The 17,832-nt window shown below is 44.5% G+C and overlaps 1 protein-coding gene across 9 annotated transcripts in view; it reads right to left on the bottom strand.

The window, feature by feature from the left end:
- Nucleotides 1-17,832, bottom strand: part of CIT (citron rho-interacting serine/threonine kinase) — a 157,844-nt gene that overhangs the window by 56,584 nt on the left and 83,428 nt on the right. For all 9 annotated transcript variants that reach the window (XM_045791588.2, XM_087857288.1, XM_087857287.1 and 6 more), the window contains 7 exons: nucleotides 16,966-17,019; nucleotides 14,433-14,573; nucleotides 12,486-12,611; nucleotides 9,063-9,158; nucleotides 5,045-5,161; nucleotides 3,966-4,075; nucleotides 2,760-2,934 (listed from right to left, as the gene is read on the bottom strand). In XM_045791588.2, coding sequence (XP_045647544.2) covers nucleotides 2,760-2,934; nucleotides 3,966-4,075; nucleotides 5,045-5,161; nucleotides 9,063-9,158; nucleotides 12,486-12,611; nucleotides 14,433-14,573; nucleotides 16,966-17,019 — 819 coding nt within the window. The remainder of the gene's footprint in view (nucleotides 1-2,759; nucleotides 2,935-3,965; nucleotides 4,076-5,044; nucleotides 5,162-9,062; nucleotides 9,159-12,485; nucleotides 12,612-14,432; nucleotides 14,574-16,965; nucleotides 17,020-17,832) is intronic.

The following is a 17,832-nucleotide window of genomic DNA, read 5'->3' as shown; positions in this document are numbered from 1 at the left end:
CATCTAAAGGCATGGAGATGAGGAAGACCATGGCCTATCTGTTGACATAACCAACACTGACAAGGTTGTCCTAGAGACCAGACTCTGTGCCAGTCATTGGAGATGTCAAGCAAATAAGAGGTTCCTGCTGCCCTCAGGAAGCTCACTGTCTAAAGGAGCTGCCAACAGGTATACAACGTGATGACCTAAACTCACAAGACCATGGGGACACAAAGGAGATGTTCCATCCAGCTTAGGAGGGTCAGAGAAGGGTCCCCTGGAAAAGGTGATACCCGAGTCCCAAAAGCTGTAAGGGTGAAGAGAACAAAGACTTATAAAAGATTAAGCCTAGAGAACCAACAGCATTTGGTGGTTAATTTGAGGTGGGGCAAGAGACAAGGGACCGAAGGTGACGCCTGAGCTTCCAGCCAGGTGAACTGCGCAGGGAGACCTCTGCTATACCAGGGAACACTAGGGAACACAAGAGGAAGAGCCACTCTAAGGAGAAAGATAAGAAATTCCATGCTGATGTGTTGAACTTGAGCAGCAAGGGAGACATTAGGTGGAGGTGTCTAACGTCTACTGGGACAATGGGTCAGAGCCTCATGAGAAAGGTCTAGGCTGGCAATCTAGGTCTGGGAGCCCTTAGCCAGTCAGCGGCAGCCTTAGCCACGGCTGCGCTCTCCCCCTAGTGATGATAGCGGCGACACGACAGCAGCACAGGCAGTACTCGCTCACAAGGCGCCAGGCACTCTTTCAGCTCGTCCAACTTCATGACAACCCAGAGAGGGAGGCACTACTGTCGCCTCCATCGTACACAGCAGCACGGACAAAGTATGAGACTGAGCACGTCACACAGCTCCACAATGGCAGGGCTGGCTTCGAACCCAGAAGTCCGGCTCGAGGGTCCACAACTTGCTGTTTGTCTTATTAAAATGCCAGCAGTCAGAGCAGGCTGCAACTCCGCCAGTGAGCCAGAAAGCTCCCCTGGGGCCACCTGGCAGAACCAGAGGAGGTAGGTGACAGCGAGTCATGCGGAGGTGGGTGAGTAGAATGCTGTGCAATGACAGGAGGGTCCCAGACCCCCGCACCTTCGCAACTCCACACGCTTGGCTAGGGGAGAGCTCACACTGCATGCACTGGGTGCGGGAAGCCTTGCAGGTGGATCAACCCGGAGGCTGACAGGCCTCTGCCCCCAATCTCCGTAGCAGCAGGCAGCAAAGAGAAGGTGGACCTGCCTTGTTATATTTAAAGCTTAAGATCCAGAACTCCCAGTGAGTATGACGGCCCTGAGCCTCTTACCAGCATTCTAATCTTCTCCCACCTTCCTTGGGGGGGCAAGCTGTACGGATTGAAGAAAAAAAGCAACTCGCTCCCCCCTGGGGCATTTTAATTGCCCAGATGAGCGACAGATGCAGGGCAGGTGCCAAGCTAAGAGAGACATTTGTGGGAAGGGAAGGCAAAACAGTCAGTGTTCCCACGCTCAAAGAAATCGGAGTTATTTACACTCACACTCTTAAGGCTGACACTACAGGGAAATGTTGTTAAACTTACTGAACAGTAAAAATATAGCCTGGATAATAAAACTGAAACCACCACCTAAGGCTTTTGGACAACCCAGAACCACTGTTGTGGGAGTATAAGAATCACCCAGAGATTGTCCAAAATGCAGATCCCTGTTCCCCACTTCCCCCCACATCCTATTTCATTCAAAAACGCTAAGAGAGAAAGAGGCCCAGGAATCTGCATTTCAACAGACACACCGGATGATCCTAACGGAAGGGTCTACACCTGGACCACCCCTGAAAAACACGAGACAACGCATTTTTTTTTCTGTCCTATGGAGGACTGGCCTCATTTTCACACTCCAGCACAAGAACCATGGGTATCCCCAAGTTTAGTCCTCAGACCTCTGTCTGCTTCACAGTCTTTTCCTTTAAAGGAGACCATGTTCTCTTTGAAGAGTTCCATCACAAATACCTGAGCACCTACCCGCTAGGCTCTGGACACGTCATCTTCTCGTCCAGCCAGGAGGTCACGCTTCTGGCGACCACTCTCCTGAACTCCTCTGTCCAGCCAGCTAACCCTGCCCACTAGGCGACAGCCCCCAGGATCAGGGACAGGGTCTGTCTTATGGCCACTGCAGAGCCAGGCTACTGGCCGGCACACAGCAGGCATTTAACGAGTATACAGTGCGTGAGGACACGTGCCATCACAGCCTCAGTCAACCTCAATGTGTCTGCGACCAAATGTGCTGCATTCTCCTCCCCAAAACTTGACTACCCTTCCCAGCTTCCTTATGTCTCTGAAGAGAACCACGTTTCATTAAAATTGAGATTTGTCTTTTCCTCTTCCACTGACACTAGGAGACCGCTGCCACTCCCAGCAGGCCACACGATGGACCAGGCGCTAAACCCCGAGTGTGGACTCAGGCATGTGACCCTCGCTAAATCAGGATAAGGGAGGAATCACTCTGCCTCCCAGTTTGACAAAGGCACCAACATACATAATCCTTGTGACCCTAGGAGGGAGATCCCTCGTTATGGCCATTTGGCCAATGAGGAAATGGAAACCCAGAGAGAAGGTATGCTGCCCAAGGTCAGGGTACTCGCAAGAAATGGAAGTGGAATCCTATCCCAGGTCAGGGCGGCCAGGTCTGCACTCTTCGCCGCCATGCATAGCGCCTCTTAGGTATATGCTGACCGATGCCTGACACCTGGCTGGTTTCGGGGACCCCAACCCCCAGTGAATCCTCCTGGAAGAGGGCCCCTCACGCTCACCTCCCTCAACCTTGTCTCCAGCTCCAGCAGCCGATTCTTGTCACTGTGGTCTTGGTGGCTGATTTTCTCCAGCTGCTCCTCCAGTTTTCGGTTCTGGGCCTCTAGCTTCCCTGCCTGTGTCTCCAGGTAGAACTTCTGTTGCCTGAGTTCTGAAATCATCTCTTCCTGGGCCTTCCTGGTGGGGGTGGTGGGAGGAGCCAAGCAAAATCACAGTCTCATTAGAGGTGAGCATGTTCCCTCAGCAGGCCAGAAAGAAACAGAGTAAGAGGTGCGTCTTTGTAAGTGGGCACAGTCATTCCCAGGTTGGCTCTGTCCTGACCCAGCCTCGTGAGCCTGATCCCAGCATGGGGACCTGGGACCCATTTAGTCCTCACTGTTCAGAAGCCCTTGTCTATGGGTTTGAGGAAGGTCAGGGGGAATGCAAGAGACACTAACATTTCCCTCCTAAGGTAGACCTTTTTTTGAGTCTGTCTAGGGGCAGAAAGGGGCCTCTGCAGAGTACAAGAGTGTCCCAACCACTCACGGAGGCGGGCCCTGGGGAAGAAAGGGCAGTGAGGGGAAGGAATCCTATTCCTTCCACTCCTCCATAGACCTCACTCGCCTCCCCAGACTGTTCACAAGTATGAGAAACTGGAACAACTCAAAAAACAAAATGTGGCCCACTGAGATGGTTTAAGTGAAAATGGGAATGTTTTAGAAGATCTCTGAGGAGAGGTACCTAAGGTGGAGGGGGGGGAATCCCAGAGATGATAACTCTTTGGGGGAGAAGATTAAGATCCGAGTGCTCCTAGAACACGGAGTCTTTGCAAACCTTATGCCCCTGGGCCTAACTTAACAAGAGCAGGACGGATGGCCCCACCAGGCACACACAAGATCACCTCTGGCTAATCACAGGAGGCAAGTCTGGGGAACAAGGCCCGCAGCTCTCCAAAAGCTAACTATAAATAGCCCTCATTAGAGAGAGCAAAGCACTCTGTCATCTGATGGCAATTTGAAGCATTTAAGAAAACCCAGCTCCAAAGAAAGGGCATGGCAGAATGAGACCACTTAAGAGAGGGCAAAATTACACAGGTAGAACAGGGTCTGGAACAAACTACATAAGTAATTAAATGTGCTCTGGCTTCATCAGACAGAAAAATGAAGTTTCTGCCCCAGGAGAGAAGACCAATGTGTAATCATGCACGCAGGTGGAATGTGAATACTTACATGTTCCTCTGGGTAAAAAGACTGCTGTTTGCCGCAAGTTTGTTGGCTTCTGAGAGTTCCACAATCCTCTGTTCCAGGGACCTGATCTTGGAATCCATAGCATTGATCATCTGAAACACAGGGGGGCCTTTGAAACCTCACACACAGACAGTTCTACCAGAATGAGAGTAACGTGGACCAGGGGGCCAGGGTCAAAGGCTCCCCTTGAAATTCAGGCTATCTGACGAGAGGTAACAGGCGCGTCAACTGCTCTGTAGCCTGAGGGTCACATGTCTTACTGCCCAGACAATGGCACTCAGTTGTTTTCTCGGAGATTACACGTCCCCCCACTACCTAAGCAGCCTGCGTTAAAACCACACGGAAGGGCCAACTTAGGAACCCAACATTCTGTGAGTAAGCAGGCCTCGTTAAATCCCCATGTCCTCTGCATGTGGCCTGGGCCTCCCGGAGCCTCTAACTTGAATCTGCAAACTCGAGTTTCTTATCACCAATGGGGCTGTCATTTCACTACCATCCTAAATTCTCTACATCAAAGTTTTCCCAACCTAATAAATCATAAGAATCGGGGAGGAGGGGGAGAGGGAAGGTGCTGATTAAAAATACAACTTCCCAGGACCCTCCCTTAGAGATTCTGAGGTGCAGAGTCCCTGTGGGGTCTGAAACCATGGGTAGATGAACAAGCATCACAGGTGAACCTCATGAGCAGAAAGTTTCCGAAACCCGTGCCTACATGGGTTAGAAAGGCCAAGCAGTGAGTGCAGAGAAAGGAAGCCCATAAGGAAGACGTAGGGCCACAGGCCCTTTTGTCAGGTGGCATTGTGAAGGGCAATGTTGATGGCAGACCAGCATGAGTCCTTAAAGAAGAGCATGAAAGGCAAAACTGGCCACCCTGAGCCACCACCCCCGCTGCTTTTAGGAGACAAAGGAGTTGCAGAGAGCTTGCTGTAGGCAACAAACTCCACGGGATTAAACAGGAAGAATAATTCATCAGCTGGAATGGACTCTCCTTGGATGTGTGATTCCGGGCACGTTTCACAAACCCTCCTTGGAAAACTGGCTTTGTGATTCCTTATACCTACCGCCTTCTGCTCGCTGAGAATTTTGCCCTTCTCGTGGGCCTCCTCTTCGTGTCTCTGCATCAGATTCTCCAGAGTCTCTTTATCGGCCAGGTCTTTCTTTATCTGGTTGTCCAACACCTACAAGAAACAAAAGAAGTTAGCATTCTGAGTAGCAAAGCTGAGCAGGGAAGATTAACTGGGGGGCTCTTGGGAAAAGTGGGAGAAGCAGTGAAAAGGCCAAGAAAACTCTGGGGCAAAGAGAGGGACTGGGAGTCTGCTTATGAGCCAGGATGAGGGTAGGAAGTAAAGCATGACCATCAAACCAGCAGACTTAAACTAAGAACTTATTTTAAAATCAGCAACCAAAAAGCCTCAAGAGGTATATATCCTCAGTGGAAGAGGACTCCAAAATGCGAGAAAAAGGATCTGTCCCAGATCTTACAATGTGCAGATGTTACCTGGGGACAACCTTATCGTAGTCAATGCACCAGTTTTCAGAACACTGTTCGCTCTTTATCTGTACAGAATTAATCTAGGTATCTCCAAGGCTGTATATGGAGGCACAGAAAGCTGAAGACCGAGGATGTCTGTGCGACCAAGGCTGATATTTGAAAACAGCCAGGGACAAGAGGATTCTGCCCACCAATAAAGTAGGTGGAGAGTCAATAGTTTGAAAAGACAACATAAAAGAGAGAGGGGGGAAAAAAAGTGCCTCTTTCCTCCTTCGTTCTTTCCTCTGATCTGGCTGGGAAACCAAAAAACAAAAAAAAAAAGCACTGGAAAGAGAAACCTTTTCCCAGGGGAAGAGAAATCATGTGTTCTCAGTGCTGAGAACACCACAGCAAGCACCTACTGTTCCCAAGGGGAAAAAAATAAAACAGTAATGGTGTCACCATCCACCAGCTTGATCTAATGTTCTGCAAGGCACACACAGGCCTACCAGTTGCCAAAACAACAAGTAAGAAAGAAAGGGGAAAAAAAGGAAGACAACATCATAACTTGCCTGAGCCTTTGACCACAATCCTGTGTTTCTCATCACAGAGAATCCACTCTGCCTTTTCTGAATGACACCAACTGCTTCTGATACTGGGAAGAAGCTGAAAGAATTGGGGTCACAGAGGGGATTGAAATCTGCCTTTCCCACAATGTCTATTGTGAAGGGACCTTCGTGGCTCATGGGGACATGAGCTGCTCCTAAAAGGAGCCAGTCAGCAGGAAGGGGGTTCACATGATAGAGAGAGGAAAGAACAGATTTCAAAGAGGGCTTTAAACTAGAACCGACTGATGAAAAAAATAGATTGAAAGTCTGTGGAGAAGAACAAAAGGTGGAGGACAGGTCAGGGGAGGAGGGGAGCAGCTCAATAGGATAAGTGGCCCATTCTCTAGGATGTTGGGGCGTGATTCTAAAATTATGAACAAGAAAAGGACAGAATCTAGGGTATGACCATGATAATTACTAAAATGGCCTTAGAGAGGCTGGAACAGGAAGCACAAGGCAGGACAAGCTAAAAAGAAATGGTTTCATAAAGATTCCAGTAGGGAAGACAGAAGAAAACAAGTCTTCCCATAACATTCCCTAGGATCTACAGAACAAGTTCTCCCCATCTAGAAGGCTACGGAGACCACACAGTACCTAGACCAGGTATGCTCCTTTTTATGGGGTGCTAATGCAATGAAGCTCATTTTCAGGGTGACTCATGCTCAAAATAAAACCTCAACTTTGGGCTGCGATGGATACCAATAAGAGGTAGAGAGGAACAGGCCTCTATCAAACACGTACACACCTCGGCTTTGATAGGGTTAAAGTGGCAGAAGGATGAACAAGAAGAAGGATGCATGGGAGGGAAGCAAGGAATTTGAAATGAGAGAACCACTGTAGATATTTATATCAATTTAAGGCGGAACACAGCTTTCAGACAGCAAAGTCAATATACTCATCCAAATTACAGAATGAATTTTATGAATGGCTATTTTCATCGTGCAAAGGTGCCAGTGGACTACTGCACACATTCTCATAATATTCTGGAAGTTGGTTTATTCCAAAGATAAAAGTTGGGAAGCCAGTAAGAATTCAAATCAAAAGGAACTGGCATATAAAGTTTAAAATATGCTGAGTAGGGGGTCACACTACAATACTTTGAAGTAGCTTCTAGGTTATTTTTCTGTATTTTTTTAAAATGAAAAATAGCCAAAAGTAACACCAGGAGTTAAAAAAACAAAACAAAACAAAAAACAACAAAAACGAAGGTACCAGGGTGGTGATGATGCTGATGATGCCATGCTGTGTGGGCATATACATGTTTGGTTCTCCAAAAAAGGCACGGAGAATACCAACCAAATATATAACAGGATCATCACAAAAATTAAAAGCCTCCTTTATTGTCTGATTTGGAAGGGAAGACATACTACTTAAGATATAATGACCAATGTCTGAGTCTCAGGAACACAAGAATTGAGTTAAAGCCTTGGTCCAAAATCATAATGAAAATGTGATCTGATTTTAAAAGGAAATAGATAAGCTGGCATTTTTTCTGATCACTGAGTTTATTAATAACTGAATCGAAATAAGTTCAATAATTGAAATAATAACTGAATTTAATATTTTATATATTGGGCTAGATTATTTAGGCCAGCTCTTCTGTGGAAAATGATTTAAAGTGCTAGATAAGATATAGAAAACATTTTCCCCAAAATTGGCAATAGAGTTAAAAATTATAGACTAAAATTCTAAGTGAAAGCAGAAACGTAGAGAGCTTAGATGGGCACAAAGCTGTTTTTAACTTGAGGTATTTGCTGAACCAAATAAACTTGAACTTTATTTTTAAGAGCTTCAAAATGTAAGAAGACCTCTGTCTTCACCCCTGAACGGCAGATTTTCATTCAAAGCCTCAAAGAATTCCCACTAACAATTTTCTGAGGAAAATGAGCAGCTGACCAAGCACAAAAGAAGACAGGCACTGTGAAAAATAACAAAGAGAAAACAGAGCAGAAACAGAAAACACAGCAGAAATAAGACAAGCTTAAAAATGAATGCAGGGAATAGAAAATTATTGTCTTAAATAATTTAGTAAACTTGGAAAGAAGCCAAAAAAATGTCTAGAAACCAAAAATACAGTAACTGAAATTTAAAACTCACTGGATGGGTTTAACAGCAGATTTGACAAGTAAGAATTAGTAAAGTGGAAAATCAGTCAGAACTTACCCCCAATGTGCACCGAGAGATAAAGAATTGGAAAATATGAAAAAAAAATTGCATGTGATGTCTACTCAAACTCTCACAAAGGAAGAAGGAAGAAGAAGGGACAATATTTTAGATATAGTGACCAATAATTTTCCAGAATTGATAAAAGATACCAATAAATTTTAAAGTCCTGTATATCTTGAACAAGATAAATAATCAATCTGCATTTAGATACATCACAATAAATCTTTAGAAAATTAAAGACCAAGCAAAATTTTAAAAGCAGCCAAACAAAAAAGAGCAATTACTTCCAAAGAAAGCAATGGTTAGACTGACAGCTAACTTCTCATTAGCAATAATAAAAGTCAAAAGACAATGGAATGACACCTTCAAAGGGTGTCCTAAGAAATAACTGCCAACCCAGAATTCTATCCCCAGGCAGAACACCTTTTAAGAATGAGAGTGAAATAAAGACACTTTCAGACACACAGAACCGGGACCTTGTCACCAGCAGGTCTTCACTAAGGAAGGTCCTCAGGGATATACTTTAAACGAAAGGAAAAGGTTCGGGTCTGAGATGCAGAAAGGAAATTAAAGCAAAGAATGGTGAGCCTGTGGCTAAATCTAAATTATCATGGACTGAATGACAGTGGGGCAAAAAATATATTAAAGACAGAACTGAGATTAACAATTAAAAAAAAATTTTTTTTGAACATCCCCCACATGGGTTAACACCCCAAAACCTCCCACCATGGCCTGATTTACCCCAAACAGGGGTAGCCCCAAGTGCTCAGAAAGAGGCAGAAGCTATGTCATGCCAGAGGAAGAATGCCGGGGAAGATCAGAAAGTGTGTTTACTTTAATTTTTTCCTCGTAGTGCTGTTCTTTCTGTTTCAGGTGCACCTCTAGGTGCTGGGCTGAGACCTGGGCCTCGCGGTGCTTCTCCTCCAGCTCCTGGACACAAAGGAACAGACGGTCAGGTGTGCAAAAGGAAAGACACAGTTCAGGTGTGTTAGACATTCACGGGAAACATGACTTTGGCACTGGCACCACAAGAAACAGGCACATGTTCCTTCATGACTAGCCCTAAGGCTCTTGGGAAGGAAACCACCACCGATCCTTGGCCCTGGGGTTTCCGGGTCCAAGTATTCACACACATACACACACAGCTGGTGGGCTGGGCTCAGAACACTGTCAGTGTGACAGGTCAAACAAAGGCAGCTCTTCATCTGTGCACAGAGAAAGGACAGTCACAAGGCAACATTTGAAAGTTTAGTGCAGCACAAAGCCCCTGACCACTGTCTTGAGCCTCAGGCCACTTTCACTGTCATAACAGCCTTAAATGAAAAACAGTAATTTTAATTTCTTTTAAATTTCAAGTTATCATGATAAAAAAATATTTTGTATTCTCCTGATTATCAACACAATTGCTCACCCTAGCTATGTAAAGAAAAATAATGTTACAATTCAAACACTCTGAGGTTTGAATGATTTTTGTTTTAATTGACTGGTGTGTGAAGAATGTGAACATCTGGAGAGGTTCATATGATATCATGTTTATAGGCTACAATGCTAATGGGAACAAAGTAGAACATAAAATACACTGATAATAATGACCTAAATATGTATGCATATATATTAAAGACGGGAAGAGAATTTGCAGTGATATAAATAGTTCGGATTTAACATTCCCTTCGTTCTAAGATTTCTGCTTTTAAACAAAATCATTATTCATTTGAAAATTATACCAATTCATTTGCCAGTGTATTATAAACTGATCTTATAAAAGGCAGCATTCAATCCACTGAAACATTCTCTAAATGCAGATCTCTGCATCCACATTAATTCTTATGAATCTGGACCCATTAGTTAATTACTAATATCAAAAGTCATTACCCCAAGTTTTCATCTCTTCACAGTTATGAAATTTTTCCTTGAAGTGGAAGTGATTATGAGAATTTTGAAGAATGAGGAAATTATACAGGATATGTCCGTAAAATGGGGGGAAAAATAGTTTCAGATTCACATGCACATAAAATGTTACCGATTAAGCTTTTTAAATTCTAAAGCTGACAAGCATTGACTTTGCTTTGGGGGCCAGTAAAGTGTTCAATTTTAAGACCCCAGGTGCCCAAGCTCTATTGCAGTCTAACAGATGTGATCTCGAAAAGTTGAATGTAAACAGGATTTTAATTAATAAAAACATACTTTAAGGGCTTTATGTGCACTAAAAGATCTCCTACAACGACTTCTTTCATTAAAGCAAAAGACTTTGCTCTAATGAGAGCCCCAATTACCTGTTTTGAAAAGTTCTTATCAGAATAGCAAATATTTTAAAGCAAATGACATTGTGGGATCTGTTTCCAAGCATCATCATTATATGGCAGTAGTAAGGATCCCCTCTGCCCACGTCCTGGGTACTTCACAGTCTAAGCACAGGTTTCTTGAGCAAAAGGCACTTTCCGATAAATGAAGTCACAACCACAAAGGTAGTCGGGCAGGTGGCAAGATACCCTCGAACAAAGAAATCTGTTTAGTTTTTGTTAGAAATTGCTTGATAATCATCTTGTCTGAGTTTCAATCCTCCTGAGATAGCACAGGAATGGAAAGCAGAGTCTAACAAAGGTCCAAAACTCGGATCCAGTAACCTGACGACATGAAGACCCATTTTCTGGTCTATATATGAATGGGAGTTTACGACACAGAATCCAAGAACGTGGAACTCTCTACTCCTACATTTTAATTGCAAGTGAATCTTTGGAAAAGCAGATATTCTAAATCTGACTTCTTGGTGGTTTGGCATTTTTTGTTGTTGTTGTCATTTTTGTAAAATGTTATCTTTTCTCTATGTATTAGATCAAACTCTTCAGTCCTGTTATGCAAACATTGCTGTTTACTGCTACATTTCCAGCTCCTAGAACAGTGCTTGGCACATAGTAGAAGCTCATTAAATATTTGTTGAATGAATGAATGAACACATCAGCATTAAACAGAGAAACACTTTGCAACCACAAGAGACTTAACCACTTCATTTGCACCAAGCAAGGGACAGCGGTGGTGGGATCTCGGTAGGATCTAATTTTACGATAAAATTCACACATTGACAATTGCCAAGAGAAACTTTGATGATGGAACAAGAGAACAGAAAGGGTTGACTAACAGTCACATTCGCCTTTGTGTGCAGACGTATATACGAAGACTGTGTGTTAAAGCAAAACAATTCCACCAATTTCTCTTTCACCTGTTCGCTCAAGAGCATCCATATCTTCGTGAATATATGCAAACATAGTAAAGTTTTGAAGGGTTTGGGGGGTTTTTTTTGTTTTTGGTATTAAGGATAGGCCTATAAATTGGCCATTCTTGAGTTCATATAGTTGCAGGTGACCCACTTCCCAGAACGGACGCAGAGAGACAGAGAGAGAGATGCACTGCCCTGCTCACCACCTTGCTTCCTTAGGGTGGAAGGGGACGGTCGACCACTCCAAGGTCTTTCCTAGGGACAGGGAGGAGGGGGCTATGAATAGATTCCATGTCATCACTAAGATTCCCAAACATGGCACACATTCCTGGCTTTGGGACTAAGATCCAAGGACATTCCTTTAAAAGTTCACCTGCCTGGGACAAAACCTCACCACATCTGCAAGTAGCACCCGAGCCGGCCTTCCTTGATGAAGTTAATTTGGTCACCAGAGCCGAAAACAGAATCATGATGATTTACAAACCTAAAAAAAGACCTGCTACATCTAAGAAATTAAGGGGGGAAAATAATACTAATAACCAACTGTAGCAGAGAGAGTGAGTGGGTGAACACGGATCTATGACAAATACTACTCTGCGAAAAACAACCCTGCATGACTAATTTCTTTCTTTTCCAAAAGCAAAAATCTGGGTTTTGGTTTTAAAGGTCTAAATCCCCACTGTTTTGCAAATTGCCATTGCAAAGTTAACAGCCATACAAAACTCGCTGATAGAAGTACGTCAATGCTCCTGTAAAAATGTATCGAAAATGACAGAGGATGCACGTTCATGTTTTAAAATGTCAGGCGGTAGCAAACAGAGCAGAAAAATAATATTTACGAATCTGTTACCGGTGCCGAGACGTCCAACATTTGGTTATTCGTGCTATCCTAGCATGGGGCAGACACTGAAGCCACTTCTCTCCATTCACCTACTCGGTGACACCTCCCCTGGGTGATGGCGTTCCGTTCCTCTTTTCACCCCCTTCCCTCTGTGACCTCTAACCTGTTGTCTTTTAACTTTTCAGCTTTTGTTCCTGCTCACCAGAATTTTATCAGCCATCTGCTGGATCTGTTGGGATTTTGTCTGGATGTCATCCTTCAGTCTGTTTTCTCTACGCTCCATGGTCTCTAGCCTCTTTACCTTGTTCTCCAGAGAATGGCGGCGTTCCTGTAGATCATGAATCAATCAGAGAGTTTTAATGGAGTAACCGCTATGGGCACAGCGCCTGCACCGAGGGAGAGCGCCCTCGAGAAGCATACGCGCAAGGCAGGAAGAGAAGTCTCGGGCACCCGAAGCAACGGTGAGGTAAAGAAGATTCCAGAATCCAAGTACTTGGTTGTGTTGGGTTACAAGAGTGCATTCATTCATTCAAATATTTACCAAGCACCTACTATCTGCAAAGTATCACACTAGGCATCACGGAAAATACGGAGAGGGAGCCGACAGAATTCCTGCCCTTGGAAAAGATAAGACAAACACAAAGAAACATAATATAGGTTAAGATGGGGAAGGGCCATACAGAAAATTGGTACAGAGTGCAGTGGGAGCTTGCAGGCGGGAGAGAGGTCTTTTCACTGAATGAGCTCAGGGGGGAAGTCACAGAGATGTGAGCGTTGGAGGGCACTGGGATACCCAGGCTGGAGTGGGGAGGGCAGGAGGGGAGGATGGAAGGCCCTTCAGATGAAGGCAAATGCATTAACACAAATAGGGACAGGGCAGGGAGCCAGTGACGCCCCAGGTGAAGCCTCCAGCAGCTACAGCATAAGATGCTTTAGGGGACAGAGTAGGAGAGAAGGTAAAAAGGAACACTAGTGGGTCGAATGGCTTAGAGTTTCACGTACCAAGCTCAGGGGTGCACGGAGGACACAGGGAAGCTCTGAAAGCTCTGGGGTGGGCCAGGGGTTGCTGATGAGCCTCGTGTTGAGGCCTGTGAGTCTTACATCAAATGAGCCAGCAGGGAGGAAGGGAAGACGGAAAGTGGAGGGCCAAGAAATGACTAAGCATGCTCAACTAAGGGGAAGAAGGCCTGGACCGTGAGGAGGCCCACAGAAATGGCAAGCAGGGGTGAACGGGGGAGAGAGTGCAGCTGGATTTATAGGACTTAGTGGCTCACTCAATGGCAGGCAGCGAGGAGGAACAGACAATGTCAAGGTTTCAAGCCTGGGGTGACCAGATGAATGACGGTGGCCCTGACTGGCATGAGGAGATTAAGAAGGGAGCCCCGCTTGTCGGGGAAGATACTGAGGATACTGAGTTCATTCTAGATTTGATGCACCAGCCGGCACTGGGGCAGGGAAAGCAGAGGGCCCGGCAATGGAGGGGGGAGGGGAGAATGGTTAAATCAACTACGATCTGTTTGTTCTCTGGGACAATTACCAAGGCGGTGGGGCAGGCAGAGGGGAGTAAGGGGGAAGTGTTACTTCTTATTCTCCGTTCTTCAGTACCGTTCAAATTTTTTACAGCGAGAAGACACTCATGTGTTTCCCGTATAATTATATCAAATATTTCAGCAACAACAACAACAACAACAAAGAATTGGAGGGAGAGAAGAGGCCCAAAATATAGGCCCCGGGGGCCATCGACACACAGGTAACAGCTGAAGCCTTGAAAGGTAACGTTATTAACTCTGTGGGGAAGAGGCAAGAAAAAACAGGGGTACAGAGGGGAAGGAAAAGAGAAACTGAGGGAGAGTGTTACAGTTCGTTTACTGAAACGTCAATCCTTTCAGTTTCGTGAGGCCAGAGGAGAAGGAACAGAAAGGCAACACTTTTATCAGGACATTTTTCTACTTGAAGCTGCTGTGACCCGTCTTTCCTTCCCCTTTGGGGAGAACGTTGCCAAGCCTCTCAGGTTGCAAAGGGATTGGCAGAAGGGAAAGTGGTTCTGCAGTGTCTTCTCCTCGGCACGGCCCAAAGCTGGTCAGCTGTTCACGGGCGGCCACGCCAGGACCCAGGCTCAGTCCACCGCGGGCTGAGGACCCCTGCTCACCTCAGCCTCCACCAGCTTCTTTTTTATGCCTTCAGAGGAGTCCTCCCGGTTCTGCAGCTTCTCCAGCTCACGCTCGGCTCGTTCCTTTGCCTGGCGGATATTCTGCAGCAGTTCGGTGGCCTCTGTGCTGGCTTTGACAGCCTACCCGGCGAGAAGAACGGGGGACAGATGGCCAAAGTCATTCATATAAAAAGACAGTGACAATCTCCTCAGTGGGAAAAGTCAGGCAATACTAAGTATATACATACCAGATCCATTTTCAAAACTCATTAACATTCACTTTATTCTGTATTTCCTCTCCGCTGAAATGCACATATACATATACATATACATATATATATATATATATACATATATATATATATATATATATTTTTTTTTTTTTAACATCACTGAATTTGGAATGCATCTTACAGTTAAAATGGACAGCAATGTTTCCTTCTTGGGGTGCACAGAGTGTATCTGATAATCATTATTATCTTAGATTCAATGCAATGTAGTAAATGCAAACAGAAAGAACTAGGAGGACTTATCTACCAAGGTGTGAATGTATTTACCCTCAGAGCATTAAGTTTCTACTTATTTAATTATCTCATTTGCTAATTTTCCTACAGGGAATCGGTACTACTTTTATTAAAAAACAGGATAAAAACTGTAAGCTCTTCTTCAACCTATCAAAGGCTACAACAACCATAGAGTTCACTGGTAATTCACAAATGTGTGCTTAAAAAGAAAAAAAAAAACAGCTAAACCCTTTAAGTTAATTTTCATTTGGGTCTTAACTATACTGCAGCTCTTACAGCATCAGAACAAAGAGCTAAGGGTAAGAAACCAACAGTCTCACACTTATTTGCTTTGAATTATAATTTTTAAAAAGTCAAAACTTCAAGAAAACTTCATCTCTGAGACTAGCACTGTCTAACGTGGGAGACACTGGCCACACACTTGCAGTGTAGCTGGTGTGGCTGGAAAATTAATTTTTAAAATAACTTACATTTGATTCATTAAAAAATTGAAACGGTGTCAATGTTTTAAATTGATATAAGCAACAATGATATTTTGGCTCTATCGGATTAAATAAACTGTACCATTCAAATAACTTCACCTGTTTCTTTTTGCCTGTTTAATGTGGCTGCTACAAAATTTAAAATTACACCAGTAGCTGACACTTGTGGCTTGCATCATACTTCTGGTGGAGAACACAGTTCTAGATAGAGACATGAATCCTCCGACAAATGTCTAGCTGAAAGAGGGCGGTAGAAGCTTTCATTAGTGATGTCCTGGATAGGTGAGAAGGGGACAGATGAACGGATGAACAAAATGTGGTCTACCCACCAATGGAATATGATCAGTATTTAAAAAGAAAGAAACCCTGTCACACGCTACAACGTGGATGAGGCTCAAGGACATTATGTTAAGCAAAGTAAGCCAGTCATGAAAGAACAAATGCTTGAGGATGTCCCTCATATGACATCTCTAAAGTAGTCCAAACCACAGAAAAGGAACCTAGAAAGGTGGTTTACCAAGGGCAGGTCAAGAGGTTCAGTTTTGCCACAAGAAAAAGTTCCAGAGACCCACTGCACAGCAATGTGAATGTAGTCAACACTACCGAACTCTATACTTAAAATAGTTAAGATGGTAGGGGCACCTGGGTGGCTCAGTCAGGTAAGCATCCGACTCCTGGTTTCAGCTCAGATCTTCATCTCATGGGTCGTGAGATCAAGCCCCAAGTCAGGGTCCATGCTCCCCAGGAGCCTGCTTAAAGATTCTCTCCCTCCGCCCCTCCCCCAACTTGCAGGCACAGCACGGATGCACGCGCTCTTTCTCTCTCAAATAAATAAATAAATCTTTTAAATGGTTAAGACAGTAAATTTAATGTTATGTGTTTTTCACTGAAATTTAAAAAAACAAACAAAAAAAAAGTAAGAGAAGGCCCTATTAAAGCAGGCCAGGAAACACATGGACATTCTTGCTGCGACAGGCGTGTCTCAGAACCACATCCATTCTGCACCATGCATTAGCATTTCCAGCATTCCGCTAATGGGAGAGTCATTAGCACCAACTGCACAGGATGCTGTAAACCAAACCTACTGCCTCCCCCACCCAGAGATGACTCCCTGGCTCCCCCAGTCTTCCAATGGGCAGGAAGGCTGCCCACAGTTTCTCACTGAAAGCCGTCTGGGTCATGAACAACACCTGCTTCTCTTACAAATGTGCAAAACGGGGAGGCTGGCCCCCTGAAGGGAGAGAAGCTGGCCTGCTGGCCTCTTGGGTTCCGTCATAGTATAATTAGAACTTTTACTTGAGAGTCTCACGCAGCTTGGGTTTTTAAAAATAAACACTGCTGACATGTCTCAAAAGGAGAAACTATATTCAGAACTCTGATATTTTCAGGTAATAGCTCACTCCCCCTTCATTTTCCTCGGTGCTGGCTGACTAATTCTGTCTCTTTCATCTTTCAGGCTCCAAGACAAGGCAAAGAAAAGTATTTGGAAATGAGGGGTAAGTTCCCAAAACATCACCTCGGGCTTACCTTTTCCAGCTTCTCTTGGAGCTCCTGAATTTTGAGCTGTTGCTCAGCATTGATCTATAATTAAAATCCCGGGAAATAAAGCAAAAGGTAAATTGGCATGAATGTCTTGCTACATTTAGTGCAGTGCTATTTTCTGAAGGTTTCTGTGGGGTCTTTTTGTTCTGTTTTCCAGCCCCTACTAATGGAGAGGAAGAACAGAGGCCTATCAGAGAAGTCTTTGAATGTCCTAATAAAAACCTCCAATGCTACTTCCCTAGAACCAGCAACGCACAAATGGCAAGAGAATCAAAGTTGCCCAGTGCCTAGGGGCGCCTGGGTGGCACAGCGGTTAAGCGTCTGCCTTCGACTCAGGGCGTGATCCCGGCGTTATGGGATCGAGCCCCACATCAGGCTCCTCTGCTATGAGCCTGCTTCTTCCTCTCCCACTCCCCCTGCTTGTGTTCCCTCTCTCGCTGGCTGTGTCTATCTCTGTCGAATAAATAAATAAAATTTAAAAAACAAAAAACCAAACTTTAAGAAAAAAAAAGTTGCCCAGTGCCTTAAGACTATAGAAATTTTCACCTGTGTTTTACTAGGTGTCTCAGTTTGTATGTTACCGTGATCAGGCATGATTAAAAATGAGGTGTCTTTTATCCCTTTTAGAATCACAGCTAAAGCTAAATATAGTTGCCCAGAGATTGGCAATCAAAATAAACCTGGAAGAGAGTTCTCTATCCATTGCAAGAGTATTTTAACCAATGACTGGCGGTGGAAACTAACATTTAAGATTATCAGGGCACCTGGATGGCTCAGTCGATTGAGTGTCCGACTCCTGATTTCAGCTCAGGTTGTAATCTCAGGTTATGCATTGGGCTCCACACGCAGCAT

This window comes from Ursus americanus, chromosome 30, assembly GCF_024610735.1.
Source record: "Ursus americanus isolate L20-20 chromosome 30, mUrsAme1.1.p, whole genome shotgun sequence".
NCBI lineage: Eukaryota > Metazoa > Chordata > Mammalia > Carnivora > Ursidae > Ursus > Ursus americanus.
This window is presented reverse-complemented; position numbering and strand designations above follow the sequence as displayed.